This window comes from Dermochelys coriacea, chromosome 6, assembly GCF_009764565.3.
Source record: "Dermochelys coriacea isolate rDerCor1 chromosome 6, rDerCor1.pri.v4, whole genome shotgun sequence".
Classification (NCBI taxonomy): domain Eukaryota; kingdom Metazoa; phylum Chordata; order Testudines; family Dermochelyidae; genus Dermochelys; species Dermochelys coriacea.
The window spans coordinates 78,507,556-78,527,891 of NC_050073.1; the positions used below are offsets into that span (position 1 = coordinate 78,507,556).

The following is a 20,336-nucleotide window of genomic DNA, read 5'->3' on the forward strand; positions in this document are numbered from 1 at the left end:
ATCTAAAGGACTCGTGTATACCTTTGTCAAGGTTCCTTCCCCACTCTGAACTCTAGGGTACAGATGTGGGGACTCGCATGAAAGACCCTCTTTCTTATTAACCTAAGCTTATTCTTACCAGCTTAGGTTAAAAACTTCCAAGGTACAAACTTTGCCTTATCCTTGAACAGCATGCTGCCACCACCAAGTGTTTTAAACAAAGAAGAGGGAAAGAGGTCACTTGGAGACATCTTCCCCCAAAATATCCCCCCCAAGCCTTACATACACCATTTCCTGGAGAGGCTTGAGAATAATAGCCTAACCAATTTGTTACAAAGTCATCAAAGATCCAAAGCCCTGGATTTTGGAACAATGGAAAAAAAAATCAGGTTCTTAAAAGAAGGATTTTATTAAAAAAGGTAAAAAACTCTGTAAAATCAGGATGGAATATACTTGACAGAGTATTCAGATTCAAAAACACAGAGGATCCCCCTCTGGGCAAAACCTTAAAGTTACAGAAAACAGGAATAAACCTCTCTTAACACAGGGAAAATTCACATAAAACAAGAGGTAAACTAATCCTCCTTGCCTGGCTTACCTACACTGGTTGCAATATTGGAGACTTGGATTAGGATGGGTTGGAGAAGATGGATTTCTGTCTGGCCTCTCTCAGTCCCAAGAGAGAACAAACACGTAAACAAAGAGCACAAACAAAAGCCTTCTCTTCCCCCCGCCCCCAAAGATTTTAAGGTATCTTGTTCCGTTATTGGTCCTTTGGGTCAGGTGCCAGCCAGGTTCGCTGAGTTTCTTAACTCTTTACAGGTAACAGGATGTTGCCTCTGGCCAGGAGGGATTTTATAGTACTGTATACAGAATACAATGGTTACCCTTCCCTTTATATTTAGGACACCTTGAGTTAAAAGCAATTTGCTTTCATTAATTTTCTTTTAGTTGGTAATTTATAAAATCAGTTTTATTTTCCTGTCTACATAAGTGTATCATAATGGTGCTAGAAGCTAAAAATGCAGGATTTTTAGAAGTGTACTCTGACACTTCAGTCTTTGAGCAATATGAACAAGTGAAATACAGAATAGCTTTTCCTTAATAAATGGTTGATAGTCTGATGCTGAAAATGGAGTTAGTGACTATTGCAGGTGGACTTGCGTTATTTTTGTTGGGTGTGTATGGTTTGCCATTTATTTTCTCATAGTGCACTGATTTTATATTATGTAAACAAAGTATAATAGTATTAGATAACACACCAAATATTTTAAAAATCCCACTTCATTCTATTCTCTGTCCTAGTGGTATCACTCAGGAGCAATCACTTAACTGGAGTGAATGGAATTAATCCAGGTGTGAGTAGAATTTTGCTAGCTATCTTTGTAGTATAATGAAATCTTATCAGCAGGGGTCCAACTCTTTGGACGAGAACCTGTATTTGGTGCTTGTATTCTTACATCAGGCACTCCAGAACCCTCAGTATTTGGCCCTTTTCATTTGCTGCTTAACCTTTATGTACTTCAAACTTTATAAGTATCTTTTATACTTTTTAAACTACTGGCTACTTATGATTAAAACTGCGTTTCTGAAAATATTTTGTTGTTTCTCATTTTTAAATACTCTTCTAGAGGTTTTAAAATATAATTTCTCTGTTTTTGTCTATTTGACAAACATTATTTCACCCATGTGAAAAATGCAGCTCAAAATTAAATGAAGAAAATCAATATGGCTGTGTTTTCTTTACTTGTGCATCAGAATCACCTGTAATGGCAGCGTCGTTCTTATTCAGATAGGACTTCAGGATCAGCAGAGATTGCATAAAACCTCAAGCCAGTGTTCTTGTGTAGTTACTATTTTGAAAAAAAAAAAAAAAAAGCCAATACCATGAAACCTAGAAATAAAGGAGTAAGACAGGAATAGTGAACATTTTCCATATTTCAGAATAAAAATTTAGACTCCACATGCCACTTCCACTAATTATAAGAATTTTAAATAAGGCAAAAGTTGGCCTAAACTGTCTGGCAATGTTTCAGCAAGAATGACCCTGTTGCAGTTGTCCAAACTGAAAAACAGAAGCAACTTTCTCCTTCTTGATTTAGCGATCTGACATAAATTGGAGTGTCAGAAGAGGGATATAAAAAAAAAAAAATCAGTGAAATAGAGTTCTTAAGAACAGGAATGAGAATGAAAACAGACAATCTTACGGCCCAATCCTACAAACCCTTCCTCATATGGAGCCAGCTCCTACTCCCATGGAAATCAATGTTAGAACTCCCATCTACAAGTAGTTCTAACTCATGAATTGTCATAACTCATGTTTTTGTCAGCACATTTTTCCAATAGCTCAGCTCTTGAGTTAACCAGATAGTTCCTAATCTTGCAGAAAGCAATGATTCATCTTGGGTACATTTAATTAAAAACTTCTTTAATTTCTGGATATCTGTGGTAAAGAGCCATAACAGCATCTGCTCTTGCCAACCACCTGGTTGAAGAAAGGTAAGCACAATTTTTCCTTCCACCAAAAAACATTGTTTAACTTCAATAGTAGCAAGTGGATGCTGACAGAAAAAGGTGTCTGTCTTGATCAAAGTCAAACTACGTACATAAAACCCACAGTACAACATTGTTCAGTGCAAGCAGAGATGACCCATACCTGTCAACCGTTGCGGGGGCGGGGCAGAGTGATGGCAACGGCTTCAGCAGATGTTAATGAGCACACTCAGTCAGTGAGCATGCTCAGTACAAGCCAAGAAGCAATTCGGTGGAGGGCACATGACCCTGCATGCCCCCTGACACGTATTGCCTCTGTGTGCAGTGATTTGCCACATTTAGTAATCACTAGTCTGAAGCACTTAGGACCTAATCCAATGCCCATTGAACTCAGTGGAAGTCTTTCCATGGACTTCAGTGGATTTTGGATTGGACCTTTAGTCAGACACTTTATCATACTTCAGCCATACTTGGAGACAACAATATTTTCCACTCACTTTTGAAGCATTGCGAGCATGTTGACTAATGAATTTCTCTTTTATATTGATGCCCATATTTTCAAGTGTGTCCAAGTCTCCCATGTGTGGGCTGTTGTGTAAGAATCCAAGAAATCTCTTAATGGGCTGTCCATCAGATGACTAACACACTTTAACTGGTTTCAGAGTAGCAGCCGTGTTAGTCTGTATTCGCAAAAAGAAAAGCAGTACTTGTGGCACCTTAGAGACTAACAAATTTATTAGAGCATAAGCTTTCGTGAGCTACAGCTCACAATGTTAGAGAGGTCAAGTGTCACTATTGATAACTGGGGCTGAAAGGGTGGAAATATTCTATTTTAGACATGAAACAAACATTTTTATCTCATTTTTTAAAAGAATTGTTATTGAAGGCCTGGGCCTGGTGGATCTATGCATTAATCTTATATCACCCACCCAATTTTAAGTGATTAATTTTTTCACCCTGAACACCCAGCATTTTTATTTATTTATATATATATATATATATATATATATATATACACACACACACATAAAATGAATCATCCCCCTTTAGATAGCCAGCCACTGAAACTTGGGAATTGTTACTAACTTTTATTCCTCTTAGACACTCAGTTCCCATTTGTAGAAGCATCTGTGGGCTTCTTTCCCCACTACCCCTGCTCAGGAATTGGCATAATCTCTTCATTGTGGACCTAATTCTCAGTTAGACCTCTTTATGCTGCCAGAGCAGTCCTTACTGTAACTGAGAGTCATACCCAGTGATTTAATATGGAGTTCAGAAGTATAATACACTAATGCATCTACCCATCCAAGTTTTTAAGGTTGTTGATCATTGTGGCATCCAAGAGCCAAGATAGTCATTTATTATTAAATGGACTGCAGTAGCATCTAGGATCCCCAGACCTGTACCATGACATGTGCTAGGCATGGTACAAGTACAGAAGAAAGACAGTCCTTGCTCTGAAGAACTTACAAGGCAAGTATAAGACAAGATGCAACAAATGTTGGGGGAGCATAAGTGTTTCTTTGTGGAAGAACTCCCACCTCTACCCCCAGAATCCAAACAAGGAAGCAAAAGTTTCCAAACTTAGTAGTAACAAAAAAGTTTGCAGTTAATAGAGAAAAGATTAATTCTATTGATACTATTAATCAAAAACACAAATGGCAGAGTCAACAGCTGAGGGTGACTTTGAAATTAAGAAAAATGAATAAGGGGGCCACACTTACAGTTGTCTCTGACCCAGAGAAAACAAATGTTGTAGTGTAGATGGACCTAGCAATGGCTTTGTAAACGTGCGGCCCAAGACTCGAGCTGGTTATGGAGACACAGCAAGGACCCAGCTACACTGAAACCATGTTGTAACCAGTTTCCCTTAGTGGGTTGTAGGTATAGGGTAAAAAGGGGGCAGGGTTATTAATTCAGAGCCAAAACCTGCCCAAACATACAGGAATGGAGCTAGCAGTCTAAAACTTATATATATATAGCAGCCAATCCATTATCTCCCCTCTTTTGTAAGCCAAGAGATAGTATCCTTACACCACTCTACATAATATAATAATTCACACTGCAGGTGAGTAAGAAATAGAGAGCTAAGTTTGATAATGAGAAGCCTGAGGAAAGACAAAACAGCCTGTCAATATGCCACAAGAAAACCTGTTTCTTGGAAACAAAAAGGAACTCATGAAGGGCTGCCCTAGACAACCTTGAAAATATCTCCCTTTGTTTTTCCCAAAACTTAACAGTCTCTAAACATCTTACTACTCTAGGCAAACACCTGTTTGGCCTACAGAGCAGAATTATCCGATTCAATGGGGTGCACCTAACCATTTGGTCTGCATGACCATTCAATCCTTGGCCTCTGTGCAGTTTTGAGAAGACCTGTCAACTCACCTACAGGTTTGGCCTGTGATATCTGCGTGTTCTCTCAGCCATGGCTGACCTTCAGACATCCACAATTGACGCAGAGCTGACCAGTGACTCAGATTAAAGATAGATTTCTGAATCCTTCCACCTTCAGGGCACCCTTCGCTCTGCCTCCTGCTGGGAGTCCCGAATCTATATGCCTGTGGGGGAGCTAAAGTCTTGTTTTAGGCTGATTTAAGCAGAACTAAAGAAGCCCCATCAAGTGCTGTGCTCATATTCACTTATACATAGAGCCAGGAGCCCTGGGCCAAAGCAGAGGGCTTAGCAGAAGGTAGATCTCTCAAATGCTGCCCGCTTTCCACAGCTCCTCATCCTAATCCACCAAAAAAAGATGATTTATTTCCTTCAGAGGAGGGAAGGATCAAGCAATTTCCCTTAAATTACCCCATCCCGTGTATATATATTTGAAATGTAGATGCTGGATTTTTGCATTGTTTCCAGCACGGATGCCAGGTATTTGTGGATTTATTCAGTATGTCCTGCCCTTTCTTTTCTTTTCTTTTCTTCTTTTTTCTTAAAAGAAAAAAAAATGTGCTGGCAGATATGCCTTATGCTATAAAGTGTATTGGAATAATTGTTAATGTGGGAAATAGATGGGTTAAGAAATTAGTAACAAGGAAGAAAAATACACATTTTATGTGTAACATCTCCTCATTTTTGCTGAGGAGTGGTGGCAGCTTAAGAATAGAGAGGCTTAAGGCCTGATCCAAAGCCCAGTGAAGTCAATGGAAAGACTCCTATTGATTTCAGTCAGCTCTGGACTGAGCACCAAGTGATTTGCTCTTGAACTAACTTGGGGTACAAATCAAACTCAAGCATACAAATCAGTCACTCAGAAAACAAAATACAAGTCTTTTGGAAAATAGCTCCACAATAGCTAAGGTTATGCAGTGAGTAGTCAGTGACAGAGGCAGGGACAGAACCCATATTTTCTGACACAATCTTGTACTCTAACTGTTACAGTAAAGATGCTTGACCATTTCTCAGTGAGATTATAAACTCTTCTGTGCCAGGACAGTGTCCTTTTATAAGATTGTACAGCATCAAGCACAATGGGGCTCTGATCCTGACTGGAGTCTCTGAGTACTACCATAATCCAATAGTCAATAAGAATGTTATACAAACAAATTTTTAAAGCTTTTTCCTGCTTAAACTCTTTCAAAGATATTCTCTGTTGCAGTCCAAATTCTTTTCCTTTATTAGAACTAAAGAAATCATTTATCTAATATTTTATTCAAAATTTTCAGTTGATAAATTATTCATATAGTTTCCCCCCTAATCGGGCAGTTCTTTAGGTGATTAAAAAATATTCAGCAAATAAACTATTCTTGATATTCTCCCCCTTAACAAGGATTGGGGCCTGTCTTACAGCACCCTCTTCCAGCCAAACCCAGGCTTGCTCTTGCTAAGCCAGTGCCCACCCTGGGAGAATTCTGCCTGGAATCTTCTCACAGGTTCCAGGGAAGGTAGCTTCCAGCAGTTAGTTGTTATGGTTTCTTTTCTTTTTTTTCCCCAAGTCTCCTCAACACAACAAGATCAAAACTTTTCCAAGTCTACCCCTCAGACTTGTAAGTTCATCACCCCAAAAGGCCCTGGTGCTTACCTCAGAGCCTTTGTGATAATAGCATTTCCCATAGTCTCCCTTCTGTTCATTTGTTTCTTAGAGCAGCAGTTACTTCAGCCTCTGGGAGGTATTACAGCTCACTCTGCCACTTTCTGCTCCTCCTTTTATGAGCATCAGCCAGTTAAGCTGCAGGTCTTTACCCAGGTGCAGCAGTTGGGGCTAATCAGCCAGCCAGCTCTGACCTCAATGGGACGGTATCCCTTGTACCTTCACACCCCTCAATAATTAACTGTTCCCAAATAAGATTTCATTATTTTGTTATATTGACAATAAATAGTCTGTCCTAAATTTTCAAAAGTGACTAGTGATTTGGGCTGCCTCAATTTTTGGGTTGCTCAACTTCTAGATACCTGAAATGGGCCTGATTTTTTAGAAGTGCTGAGAACTTGCCCTCCAAAAATCTGGATCCTTCAAGATGTCTCAAGTTGAGCACCAAAAAATTGAGGCACCCAAAGTCAATAGTCATTTCTGAAAACATAAGCCTATAGTAATCCCAAACCTTTCTCCTTGCCTCAGATGGCCTGAGCAATGATTGTGTTAACTACCATGTACTTTACTGAAGTACCATTATGGATCTTAGCATGTCATCCATCTTTTCATCTTGTTTCTTAGCTATCTTCACTTGTTCTGGTTGCCCCATATTTCTCTTTTTCAGGAGTGAAGATAAAAGATAGCTATCCAAATTCTAAGCTAGTGCTTGCTATACGGGATTTCCTTTCCACAGTCCCACTCTATAACTAAAGGTTAAACTAAGTAAATATCCATCATTCTAGCTGTCCTTTTATAACTTTTGCCAGAATACGCATGAGTGGGTGGGTGGTCCACTGCATTATCCTCAGAATGTGCAGATGACCATTAGCAGAGGAAGTGGAAGGAACAACATGTTCACCAGTAGCAGAGCCAGAAATAGCAGACGCTGTATATTCAAGAACACCAATAGGACTGGAGGCAGGTTCTGCCAGGGCACTTTCTATTCAAAACAGCCTGCCGCAACATTTATAGGAGCAGGGAATATTGTATATTAATCACCTGAAGCTACACGCTTACCTAAGATTTTGCTAAGCCCTTAAAACAGGAGGCACTACCTAAAAATTGATTGTAGAGATAGACCTTCAGACTATCGGTGGCAGCTGCCGGAAAAGAATTTTAAATGGTTGGAAATCATGATTTATTTCACAAAGCACAACTGTGCTCCAAAATACTGGCCTCCCAGCACCAATGAATAAAAAATAACTTCCACAGATTGGCAGTTCACCCTTTCTTACAGCACGATTCCCATCCAAAATGAAACAGAGAAGCAAGTGTGCTGCAGCAGGAAGTGTGCTGGCCTTGTCTTTTCTAATTATTTACCAGTTCTCTACATTTGCATGAAAAATGCTTTCAAATAGTTGTAAAAACTACAGTGTTATTTTTGTTATAAAATCTATATATTTTCTAAAAAATCATAAACAATGACTAAGGTGGTCAAAAGTGACCTGTGATTTGGTGTGCCTCAGGTTTTTGGGGGATCACCTGAAAATGCCTTAAAAGGATTGATTTTCAAAAAGTGCAAGCACTAATTCTCTGTAAATCCGGCCCCTTCAAGGTGTTTCCAGTTGGGCGTCTAAAAAATGAGGCACTCAAAATAAATAGCCTTCTTCTGAAAAATCTTTATATTTTTCATTTTATCCTTGTAAAATCACTTACATAAATGAGATTAGTCTATTTTCTATGAATCTGTCCTTTCTCTGCTTGTTTGTCCTTGTTACTACAGCAAAATACATCAATTATATCTTAATACAATAATAATATTTAGCTCTTTTCATCTGTAGCTCTTAAAGGAAGACAAATATCATTATCTAGGGAAACTGAGACTCAGCGAGGTTAAATAACTTCCCAAAGCCACTGAGTCAGCAGAGGCAGGGATTGGAATAAAACCCAGCTTTCTTAATGCCCACATCACTGCCCTATTCACTCGGTCATAGTGAGTATGTCTACACTACAATTAAAAACCTATGGCTGGCCTGTGCTACCTGATTTGTGTTCACAGGGTTTGGGCTAAGAGGCTGTTTAATTACTTTGTAGACTTCAGGCTCAGGCTGGACAATGGGCTCTGGGAACCTGTGGGGGGGGGCATCGACATACCCAGTGTCTTCTATCATTCTCTTTAATAGAAGGATACATACATTGGTATTAGTATCATCCTGCTGCTGTTTTGCTAATTAATAGTTGATACTCAAATAGTTCTTTCAACATAGTACAAAATACTTTGTTATTGATATACAACCCAGAATGAACTGTAGGCATTTGATGGCCAGTTTTGGTTAAGAAAATTAAAATGCTGAAGAATACACAGAAGATTGGATCATATGACAATATGCAGTAATGTTTTTACAAACAGTTGTACTGTGCAAGATATTTTCTGAATCAATATTTTCATTTTTCTCTGAGTAGCCATGTTTATGTTTAGAATTATACTAACATGCCAAAATATTTCAAGCACAAAACAGCATGAATGCTTTGCAAACAAGACATTAAAGCACCCAGGACAACCATATGAATTAGCAAATTAGGCTGGCTGGTGACAAATTGTGTACATCTTATTCTAAATATTGTGAGAGAACACACAAGTGAATCAGTCTGTACAATCTTCATGCACTACCAATAGGCAGTCAGGAGCTTCCAAGTGCTGCTTAGGTAACACTTGACGAGTTTCTAAAGACAGGCTCACATTGGTGCCACAATTTCAAAAAGGACAGGAAGAGACATGATTTATGGGGAAGAAAGGCTGAGATTGTATTAAACACACAGACAAAGGTGCAGTCAGTCCTTGCTTTGCTAAATTCAGTGGCTTCTCGAACGAGGGCTCCAATGCAGGTTGCTAGTGCCCTCAGAGGACCCACCAAATGACTTATCCCTGCTGGGGCATCATGGGAGTCCGTATAGCCTCTCTTTAGGTGCCTCTCTTTGGGGATACAATCTGGGGTGATGGCACAGCTCTGTTCTTGCTGATTCTTAGTCATTTTGGCCCCATCCCACAGGTATGACCACAATCCGTGCAGCTGCTGGAGCCTTAACTGCTTCCCTCATGCTTCCAGCCTCCTGGCTCCGAAAGGTCTGGACTCCCCGAAAAAGATGTGTTAAAGCTAAAGACTAAAGATGACATTTAAAGGTCAGCATTGATCATTTCATTGCTGATCATTTTAGTGGATGGAATAGGTAGGGAATGAGTGGGACTGAAACTCCAAGAGGTAGGATTATTGCTGCAGGTAAAGAAATGCAGAGAGAAGAGGAGAGACACAAAGTCAGGAAAGAGGGAGAAAAATAGAGAAAAGAGAATGGGAAAGAAAAGCAGCAAAGTGCATGAATAGAGGTGGGAGACCTTATTTTCTGAGTGAAAGAAACTGAATGGAATAAAAATTAAAGTTTAGTTAATAAAGGCCTTATAGATAAAGCCCAGATAAAAAAGGATGCTTCTGCAGTTGGGTTTGCGCCCCACTCAGGTAAAACCCTAATGCAATAGAAACTGTTCAGTTAAACCAAAAATTGAGGACAGTAGGGGCAGATGGAGCTCAATTGCTTGCTGCGTATTGTCAAGCGTACAATAATCCAAATATATCCACCCACAAATACAGCAGGTGAGTGTGAATTGGATATATTCTATGAGCAGATGCTGTCAGCCCCAGGGTGGGATGAGGGGCTCCAGCTGACAGCCCCAGAGTGAGGGGGTGCTCCTGCTGTCAATGCCCACAATGCCCCAGACAGTTAAGTTGGTGGAAGCGCTCCTGGTGAGGATGCACATCCCCAACAGAAGGAGCATAGTGTGGACATGAAACATTGCTTTAATTACTGCAGTGGCTGTATAGTGACATACTTAATTTTGTAGTGTGGACATGAGTGTAACCAAGGGACAGGTGTCTGTGAATCTGCAGAAAGTCTGGAATAATTGCTCAGAGAGATACTCAGAGGTCAGTGATGACCACAGTGTAAATGTCAACATTGTTAAATATTTCATTTTTTATGTGGGAACAGATAGGGAGGATCACAGATCTGCACAATTTACTGAGCGGGCTTCTCAACGGGTAAATTTGGGAGATACCACCAATTCCCTCCTTCCATTAAGAAAAACACAAGCTGAAGGAGCCTAACGGAGCCCATGGACATAGTGAAGCCTCATCTAGGGAAGCCAAGATCAAGGATTCCAGTAGAGCTCAGAGTGAACACATGATCACATTTTGAACATTTACACAGCCTAGTCAGCAGTATCTGATTTTGGTGACTCACATAGGAGGAGCTTATTTTGTGGGTGGAACTTTGTAGAGTACCGCCTCTTCCTCCCACCCCCATCTGATTCCGGACTGCAATCTTGGAAACACAGAAATATGTTTATGGAGTGATCAGAGCAGATGGCAGAGATAGTCCCATGTTTTGACAGTCAATACACACAATTCCAATTTAACAACTGACAGCAGAGTTGAACAAATAATTAATGATGAATCATTTATCTGATAATATTTTCCTTTTTTTTTTCTATTTGCAAAATGTCAGTCAACAGATTGTCGTTTTTTCAGCTATATTTGTTATTCAGAATTATTTAATGTATTTCACAAAACTCAATTATTTTGCAAATTTGTTATTCAGAATCCAGAATTCGATAGGTGTTGATTAGATTTATCACAAAAGAACCATGCTGCCATTTCTGTTCACTGACTGGATAAGTGTTCGCAAAAAGAAAAGGAGTACTTGTGGCACCTTAGAGACTAACAAATTTATTAGAGCATAAGCTTTCGTGAGCTACAGCTCACTTCACTTACAATCAATTTGCTGCTACAAACGCTCGTGGAAAACCAATTACTATTTTAATTTCTGTGAGTACTCACATGTGCAATGTTAAATTTCACTTACCAGGAACAATTGCGCTAATAACAGTCAACCACATGGGTGTTTATAGACAGCAACCGCTAAAGGAGCAGGAACGTGTCTGAAGTGATTAAAAAAAAACCCTCGTACAAATATCCCTGAAAATATGCTTACAGACTAATATTCATTCCTCCATATATAAGTAATAGGATCATCCCAAAGAGCGATAGTATCTGTGGTGCCCAACCGTCCTGCATCACCCGCATTTCACAAAGAATACTCAGAGCAGAACAAATGCAAAACAGATTATAAGGAAAATTTACGGTTTTGTACATATTTTCAGTAGGGGTGGGGGGGAAACGACTATCCAGTCAACACGCATGGTTCATGTGTGCTTGGGTTCACCATAGCTGTTCATCGGTGGGGATGAAGTAACTAGCTGTATATCAATGATTTAAACCAAAATCGGATTCGATTTTCAACAAATCTAAACGCAAACAGCAATTTTAGGGACCACTTAGTCTAATTAGGTTCAAATTAATTCAGCGTATGTGGCGGTATGGTATACAGGATTTGTTGGCATGAGTAGACATCTGTGCCAGATTCTATTGTAAACGCAAATAAGCCACTTAGAACCGGGCGGGTGCCACGCCATTGCAGATCTGACGGGGCTTTTGCCTTGTGGATTTAAGGAGACCGGCTGCAGCAGTTCATTTTCCGCCAGGCTACACCCTCCACGCTGCTATTATACATATAGGTGCTGGACCTAGGGGTGCTGCTGCACCCCCTGGCTTGAAATGATTTCCATTATATACAGGGTTTGCAGTTTGGGTCAATGATCGTACAAAGAGCTAGGGAAAAAACGTACCATTTTCTTATGAAAAGACAAAGAGCCCCCGTCATTTCTTTATCCACCTAAAATACCTCCTATTCAGAACAAAATGTGACGAGGTAGCCGAAAGCCCAGCCGACTGACATTTGCTTAAAACGTTATGTTACCAAAGATTTACCTGGAACGTCCAAATAACCAGATAAAATGACGTGTAAGGGAAAGGAACAACAGCTCACCTAAACCTTTAAAAATCATACAGACAGAGGCTTGAGAGGCGGTTGCAGGGGGCAAAGGTATCTGTACAGTGTAACAAACTGAAAAGGGTCAGTAGACTCGTGTGTGTGTGTGTGTGTGATTCCAATTCACTCGCAGACTATTAAAGAATTTGACATCCGCAGAGCTCCGAACCTGGTCTGACTACAAGAATCAATTCAAACACTTTAAGCCTGTTCTGCCGCGATTTTGCCCTGGAAGAGAAGAGATCTGCAGAAAATGCCCAGCAGGCTGTGGGCTGCGTATTGCTAAGTGTCAGGCGTGAGTGGAACTCTGCTGATGGGAGAACGGTGTCTCCACGGAGCCAGAGTCACACCCAAGTGGGCACATGGCAACCCAAAAGCTACAGGACGGGAATCAGCTGAGTAACCCAGCGGCTTTGTCTTGGAGACTCCTGTGCCCAAAGGCAAATGTCCACCCCTTCCATCAACGGGAGAGAAGGGGAGGCGAGCTCCCTCTGCCCAGCAATGAGCTGTCTTTGCACAAGGTGCAGCTCACAGCGCTAGTCCACCAGCCGGTAAGGAGCTGTCTTAAATTAAATTAAATTAAATTAAATTAAATTAAATTAAACCTTTAAAAATCATACAGTCTACTGTATCAGACAATCATACTGTCTAGGAACTTGTACCCGATCCCCCAAGGTTTGGCCCGGATGGGCGGCAGGGCCATCGACCCTGTGGGTGCAGAGCAGAGCTCCCCGGGCCAAGTTCCGGTGAGTCTCACTTGGCCCGGTGTGACTCCGGAATCACTCCACAGCCGGCTAGGTTTACACGGGTGCCGGGGAATCCGTTCCGACCGGCTTGCCGGGCCAGGAGAAGGGGCCCTGGCGGCGCCCCGCGCATCTGCTTGCTGCTGCCCTCTGGCAGTTTAGCGGCGAGGCCGCCAGCCGGGCGCTCGCTCCCTCCCCGCAGGGTCGCCCGCCCAGGCCACCCAGGCAGCGCGGGGCTGCCCAGTGCTCATGCGCTCGTGGAAGGGTATAAAGCGCGCGCGGGGCTCGCGGCGCTGTCCCAGGCACCAGCCGCAGCGCCGCCAGTCAGTCCGGCCGGCCCCGCGCTGCAGCTCCCGAGGGGTGGGTTGTCTTCCCCCGGCTCCACCGCCCCCGGCTCTGCCTCGGGCCCCGCCGGGAGCTCCCGGGGCTGGTCCCCAGGGCTCCGTGCCTGGGCCGAGCCCCGCGCAGGTGCCGCCGCTCCACCGGCCGGCCCGGCGCCAGAGTCACCCCGGAGGCCTGGCCGCCGGCGCCCCTGACTCCTGCTGACCGCACACCGGGCCCCCCGGGGTGGGGGGCGCCTTGTTAACCCTGCCGCTGCCGAGCGTTGCGCTAAAGTTCTCCTCCCTCTCCCCAGGTGCCCCAGGGCGCGGCCGCCATGTCTCCTGTGCTGATGCTGCTAGGTGGGTAGCGCCTTCGCCTTCCCCCGGGCACCGCCCCCCGCCTCCCGCCCCCGCGCGGCGATCCGCTCCGAACCCCAGCGGCCAGGCGCGCCCTGCACCCGGTTACAGGGCTCGGCCCGGGGGCCGCTACTGAACCGCTCCGTGTCTCTGATTACAGGTGGCTTCCTGCTGGCCAGCCCGGTGCGGGCAAGCGACGGCTCGGGTGAGTTGATATTCTCCGTTATTTCTCAAAGACTCCGTTGTTTACATAGGACCCTTCATGAGCCTCCAACTGATGGTGCCTCTAAAGAGGGTCGCTGCAGGGCGGAGCCAGTTCGACGCATTAGCAATCGTCTCCCTACACAACCCCGGACGTACGTTTCCTGCGCAGGGCTTCACTTACGGGAGCTCCGCAATTGCTAAATATAAACGTGCGCTTGGTTTTTCCGAGTGAACAGGATTTTTTTTATTTAGATTTGTTTAAAGCGTCCAATAGTGGCGCGTTCAAGCATCTCTGTAACCGTTTTCATAGTCACACACCCAGTGCAAGTTAAACCAAGTACAAAAGAAGAATATCTTGTGAGTGTAGTATCCTTTTCTGTCTCCCCTGAAAATGCCTTACTGTAACTGTGATAGGGAAATAATTCTTTGTGTATGGGTTACAGGGAATTGGTTTATGCTGTGAGTCTAAGGTAAGAAATGACTGAACACACAGTAGCCTTTTCTCTTTTTTATATAAAGACTAGCACCAAAGTGTGGTTGCTTTTCACATAGGATTAGCAGATTCTGTTAAACACACAAATATTCAGACTAAAATCATATTGATGGGATCACATCTCAGAGCTCATAAGACTATTTGTTTGTTGAATCTAGATGCTAGCTGCCTCTCTTGGGTTACTGAGCCCCTGCTAGCTGCTCCCCAGTTAAGGCTGCAGCAGCATTTCTGTTCAAAACTGTATTTTCAAAGTGCTCTGAAATACACATGTATAAATTGAAGGAAGAAAACAATGCTGTTTCCAGATGGGATGGGATGGGATGCAGCACCAGCCTTTCCTTCCCTGCATACTCTCTCCGGTTGTGAAAAAGAATTTTGTGATGGGGTAACTGTTAACTAATACTTCCTTGTGAACTTATATTATCCTCCCGCCTTCTAGCCAAAAAATAAAATAAACAAAACAAATCTTGAAAATGGGATTATCCAGATACAGTGATGCACAAGAAAAATATTTATTTTATTTTCATTATTTTATTCTTTAGTACCTATAGTAGGTTACGTGTTTAACAGACAAGATACCTGGTCCAAAAAGCTAATAAACTAAACAGATCAAACATGGGAGATAGGATACATCAAAAAATAAAATGATTGAGCAGTGTTGTATAGAATGTTTGTTTGTTGGTTCCATATTATTTTGACATAATTCTTTGAGGGAAGAACATAGGTTTGTAGCTATATGACAAGACTTGTCTTTTAAAAGTGAGAAGCATAGAAGGAGATGGAGAGGGTTGGTATTTCCAGTTTTTTAAAAAAAAAATCACTACAGGATAGGTTCAAAAACTTTCAGGAGGCAAAGGTATCAAACTTCTCTATAGTGTAACAAATTGAACGGTAAATGTAGTAGTGTATGGATATGAGAGAGTGAGAAACACTCACAGAACTTAAAAAGAATTTGCTATCAGACAACCTCCAAACATGTTATGACTATAAGAATCAATGCAAGAACTTTAAGTCTGTTCTGCCATGATTTTACCCTGGAAGGGAAAAGACATACAGAAAGTGCCCAACACACTGTGGGCAGCATATTGACAAGTGTCACAGATGAGTGAAACTCCGCTGTTGGGAGAACGGTGACTCCATGAAGCCGGAGTCATACCCAAGTGGACACATGGCAGTAGAAAAACTAAAGAAGACAAATCAGTTGAGCAACTAAGGAGTGCAACCACTGTCTTGGGGACCATGTTGCCAAATGAAAGTCTCTCCGTTCCTTCCATCAATGGGAGAGAAGCGAGGGCAAAAGAAAGGAGCATGAATCCCTCCTGTCTAGCAATGAATTTCTGAAAGCAGAGCACCATCCTGACCGCAAATGGTGAGTGACTTCAAATTTGTATGTATAATATAAGAATTTCATTTGCTATTTTTGTTTGTTTGTTTGTTTTAACTTTTGGCAAACTCTTTAATGTTAATATGATGGCCTGATGTCCAATTGCTAGATACAAATCTTTACTGAGGACCTCCTAACTAGGCAGCAATGCAGAAACTAAATCAGGATCAATTTTGCCCTGCAAATTCTTTTGCAGGTACATTTAAAGAGAGGGAATAGCTTGCGACACTGGCAGGGAACAATAGAAGAACTCTTTAGGATCCTTCCTAAACGGGATAAAGTCCTGTAAATTAAAGGTATCTGTCAAAGTAACTAAAGAGGTATTAAAGGGACACTGGCAATTTAATTTATGCCCTTGCTTAGGTTTTCTTTAAATGGTTTTCCATAAGAAATTTGTATTCATTTAAAAAAATGAAAATAAGTTTAAAAAAATATTTCCCCACCCAGACTCACTCAACATGACATTAGCGCATCTGAGGTTTGGGGCAACATTTTCAAAAAACCACCTATATCCCATTTTCAAAAGTGACTTATGAACCTAAGTCTCACTGAAAGTCAAAAGGATTTAGGCTCCCAAATCACTTAGGTGCTTCCAAAATTTTTTACTCTTGATCCTACTTCCATTTAAATCCATAAGAATATTTCAGATTATTTCAGTAGGAGCTGGATTAGGCTCTAGATGCCACAAATGAAACTGACCGTATCTGCCCAATCCTGGAAACACCTGTGTGTGCTGATAATTTGTTAGCTGGTCTTAGTTAACCCTAGACTGTTCAAAAGGAAACAAAACAGTATAAATGAAATGTCAAAAAAAAAAAAAACCCAGCCAACATAGCCATGACCAGCTAACATATTTTTAAACCCAGTTATCCTTATCTATGCTCAGGGCAAAATTGTGTTTAACATTGTATTAATATATACCTGTTAGTTAACACATTTTCCAACATGATACATATTCCCAGTATAGACAAGACCGGTGGGACTATTTATCTGTGTAATTTAAACACACACTTGTTTGAAGGCTCACGGCAGAAGAGGAAAGTGAATACTTCAGTTTCACTGTCCAAGCAGTACAAAAATGTCAAAAGGAAAAAACCAGCATAAGCAGTGACATGACTCAAAGCTATTTTACTCTTTATAATCCCTGGCTTTATAATAGTTTACAATGAAACTATTCTTTAAATATATTGGGACAGATTCTGCTCTCTCCTATACCCAAGCAACACAGGGCAACATAACCCAACATTTGGTTGTGGCTTTTACCTTTATAAGACTCCCTTTTAAATGTTTAGTGACTCTTGCTTGAAAACTGTGAAAGTTATTCATTTTTTGCAGTAATAAGTTGCAGAACTGTATAGTGAAAAGATGGTAATTTAGGAAAGTAAAGTATTGGATAGACTTTAACGTCAGAAGGGACCATTATGATCATCTAGTCTGACCTCCTGCATAATGCAGGCCACAGAATCTTACCTGCCCACTCCTGCAATAAACCTCTCATCTATGTCTGAGCTATTGAAGTTCTCAAATCATGGTTTAAAGACTTCAAGGTGCAGAGAATCCTCCAGCAAGTGACCCGTGCCCCATGCAGCAGGGGAAGGCAAAAAACCCCAGGGCCTCTGCCAGTCTGCCCTGGAGGAAAATTCCTTCCTGACCCCAAATATGGCGATCAGCTGAACCCTGAGCATGTGGGCAAGTCTCATCAGCCAGATACCCAGGAAGGAATTCTCTGTGGTAACTCAGATCCCACCCCATCTAACATCCCATCACAGGCCATTGGGCCTACTGACCACTAATAGTCAAAGATCAATTAATTGCCAAAATCATGTTATCCCATCATACCATCTCCTCCATAAATTTATCAAGCTTAATCTGAAAGCCAGATAGGTCTATTGCCCCCACTGCTTCCCTTGGAAGGCTGTTCCAGAACTTCACTCCTCTAATGGTTAAAAACCTTCATCTAATTTCAAGTCTAAACTTCCGGATGGCCAGTTTATACCCATTTGTTCTTGTGTCCACATTGGTACTGAGCTTAAATAATTCCTCTCCCTCCCAAGTATTTATCCCTCTGATATATTTATAGAGAGCAATCATATCTCCCCTCAGCCTTCTTTTGGTTAGGCTAAACAAGCCAAGCTTTTTGAGTCTTCTTTCATAAGACAGGTTTTCCATTCCTCGGATCATCCTAGTAGCCCTTCTTTGTACCTGTTCCAGTTTGAATTCATCCTTCTTAAACATGGGAGACCAGAAACTGCACACAGTATTCCAGGTGAGGTCTCACCAGTGCCTTGTATAACGGTGCTAACACTCCTTATCTTTACTGGAAATACCTCGTCTGATGCATCCCACGACCACTTTAGCTTTTTTCACAACCATATCACATTGGCGGCTCATAATCATCCTGTGGTCATCCAATACTCCAAGGTCCTTCTCCTCCTCTGTTACTTCCAATTGATGTGTCCCCATTTTGTAACTAAAATTCTTGTTGTTAATCCCTAAATGCATGACTGTACACTTCTCACTATTAAATTTTATCCTATTACTCCAGTTTACAAGGTCATCCAGATCTTCCTGTATGATATTCCAGTCCTTCTCTGAATTAGCAATACCTCCCAGCTTTGTGTCATCCGCAAACTTTATTAGCACCACTTTTCTTGCTGAGGTCAGTAATAAAGAGTTTAAGATTGGTCACAAAACCGATCCCTGAGGAACTCCACTGGTAACCTCCCTCCAGCCTGACAGTTCACCTTTCAGTATGACCTGCTATAGTCTCCCCTTTAACCAGTTCCTTATCCGCCTTTCAATTTTCATATGGATCCCCATCTTTTCCAATTTAATAATTCCCCATGTGGGACCATATCAAACGCCTTACTAAAATCAAGGTAAATTAGATCCACTGCATTTCCTTTGTCTAAAAAATCTGTTCCTTTCTCAAAGAAGGAGGTCAGGTTGGTTTGGCATGATCTACCTTTTGTAAAACTGTGTTGTATTTTGTCCCAATTACCATTGACCTCAATGTCCTTAACTACTTTCTCCTTCAAATTTTTTTCCAAGACATTGCATACTACAGATATCAAACTAACAGGCCTGTAGTTACCCAGATCACTTTTTTTTTTTCCTTTCTTAAAAATAGGAACTATGTTAGCAATTCTCCAGTCATACGGTACAACCCCTGAGTTTACAGAATCATTAAAAATTCTTGCTAAGGGGCTTGCAATTTCATGTGCAAGAGCTATGGAATGTGTGAAGCGTCCTAGGGGTATCCAGGCATCTCACAACTGCCTGCCCTTAGCATGAAACAGCTATGTCTGTGCCTGCTGTGGGTCAGTTCTCTGACACCAGTGGCCTCTAGCAGCACAGGTACTGCCTTCCAGACCCCTGCAGGCCTTACTCCCTCTGTTCAGGCACAGACCCATGGCCGAATACTCAGTGTTCCCTGCAGCGTCCAGCCCCTTTTCCACTGAACACTCACAGGATTACCAGGTCTCCTGTTTCCAAAGGAACAGCGTACACCATCTTGTAACTCAGGACAGCACTTTGCTTAACACCACAGCACCTAGATATATTTATAGTGAAAACAGTAATATATTTATTATCAAAAATTAGAGATTCAAATAATAGTGAATAAGAATTTTGGAGACAAATGGTATAAAATATATATAAAAAACAAAATAACTCACTTTCTAAAGACTAAACTAGCAAGTTACTCTTTTATCTAAAGAAACTTAACTCACCCTAAATTCTACAGCATTTTCAACCAAGCCTGGCCTAAACCCCTCATTTATGAAACAATAGTGCTAACCTTTTTTCTTCCTCAGTGGAGGGTGTCTGTTCAGGCTCTGCCCCACCCAATATACTCAAGCAAACCTCCTATATGCACCTCAAGATAAAGTTCTCTATCTCCACTGTATTTCCCTTTCTGGCAGTTCTTTTTTACATCCTTCATTTATAGTCATTTCAGACTAGTGATAGGGGACCAGTTCTGAATGAAACAATACTCGGTCCACATGTAAACAGATAGATGGATAAACATCTCTTGTTTAAAAGATAATCTGTTTTTCACCTTTGCTGGTGACTAACACCTTGATGCAAACTTTAAGAACATATATTCTAAATATATGAGGACTGTCAATTAATCGCAGTTAACTCACAGAATTAACTCAAAAAAATTAATCACGATTAATCACAGTTTTAATCTCACTGTTAAAAAAGCAATGTCAATTAAAATTTATTGCATATTTTTGGATGTTTTTCTATATTTTCAAATATATTGATTTCAGTTACAACACAAAATACAAAGTGTACAGTGTACACTTTATATTTTTTTATTACAAATATTTGCACTGTAAAAATGATAAAGAAATAGTATTTTAGTTCACTTCATACACTACCTTAGTGCAATCTCTTTATT

At 41.3% G+C, this 20,336-nt stretch overlaps 1 protein-coding gene and 1 long non-coding RNA gene across 4 annotated transcripts in view; one reads left to right on the top strand and one right to left on the bottom strand.

Moving 5' to 3' along the window:
* Window positions 1–1,474: 1,474 nt before the first annotated feature.
* On the bottom strand, window positions 1,475–6,731 carry LOC119856644. The gene is made up of 3 exons (XR_005293391.2): window positions 6,497–6,731; window positions 2,970–3,152; window positions 1,475–1,832 (listed from the first exon to the last, which is right to left on the bottom strand). It is a non-coding gene; the product is annotated as an uncharacterized LOC119856644 (long non-coding RNA).
* Window positions 6,732–12,658: 5,927 nt separating this feature from the next.
* COCH (cochlin) overlaps window positions 12,659–20,336 on the top strand; it is a 41,147-nt gene continuing 33,469 nt past the window's right edge. Inside the window, exons 1-3 of one of the 3 annotated variants that reach the window (XM_038408015.2) lie at window positions 12,659–12,978; window positions 13,805–13,850; window positions 14,008–14,052. In XM_038408015.2, coding sequence (XP_038263943.2) covers window positions 12,790–12,978; window positions 13,805–13,850; window positions 14,008–14,052 — 280 coding nt within the window. In that variant the 5' untranslated portion in view covers window positions 12,659–12,789. Of the gene's footprint in view, window positions 12,979–13,278; window positions 13,531–13,804; window positions 13,851–14,007; window positions 14,053–20,336 lie in introns of those variants that run through there. The other 2 variants (XM_038408014.2, XM_038408013.2) reach the window with 2 other exon arrangements.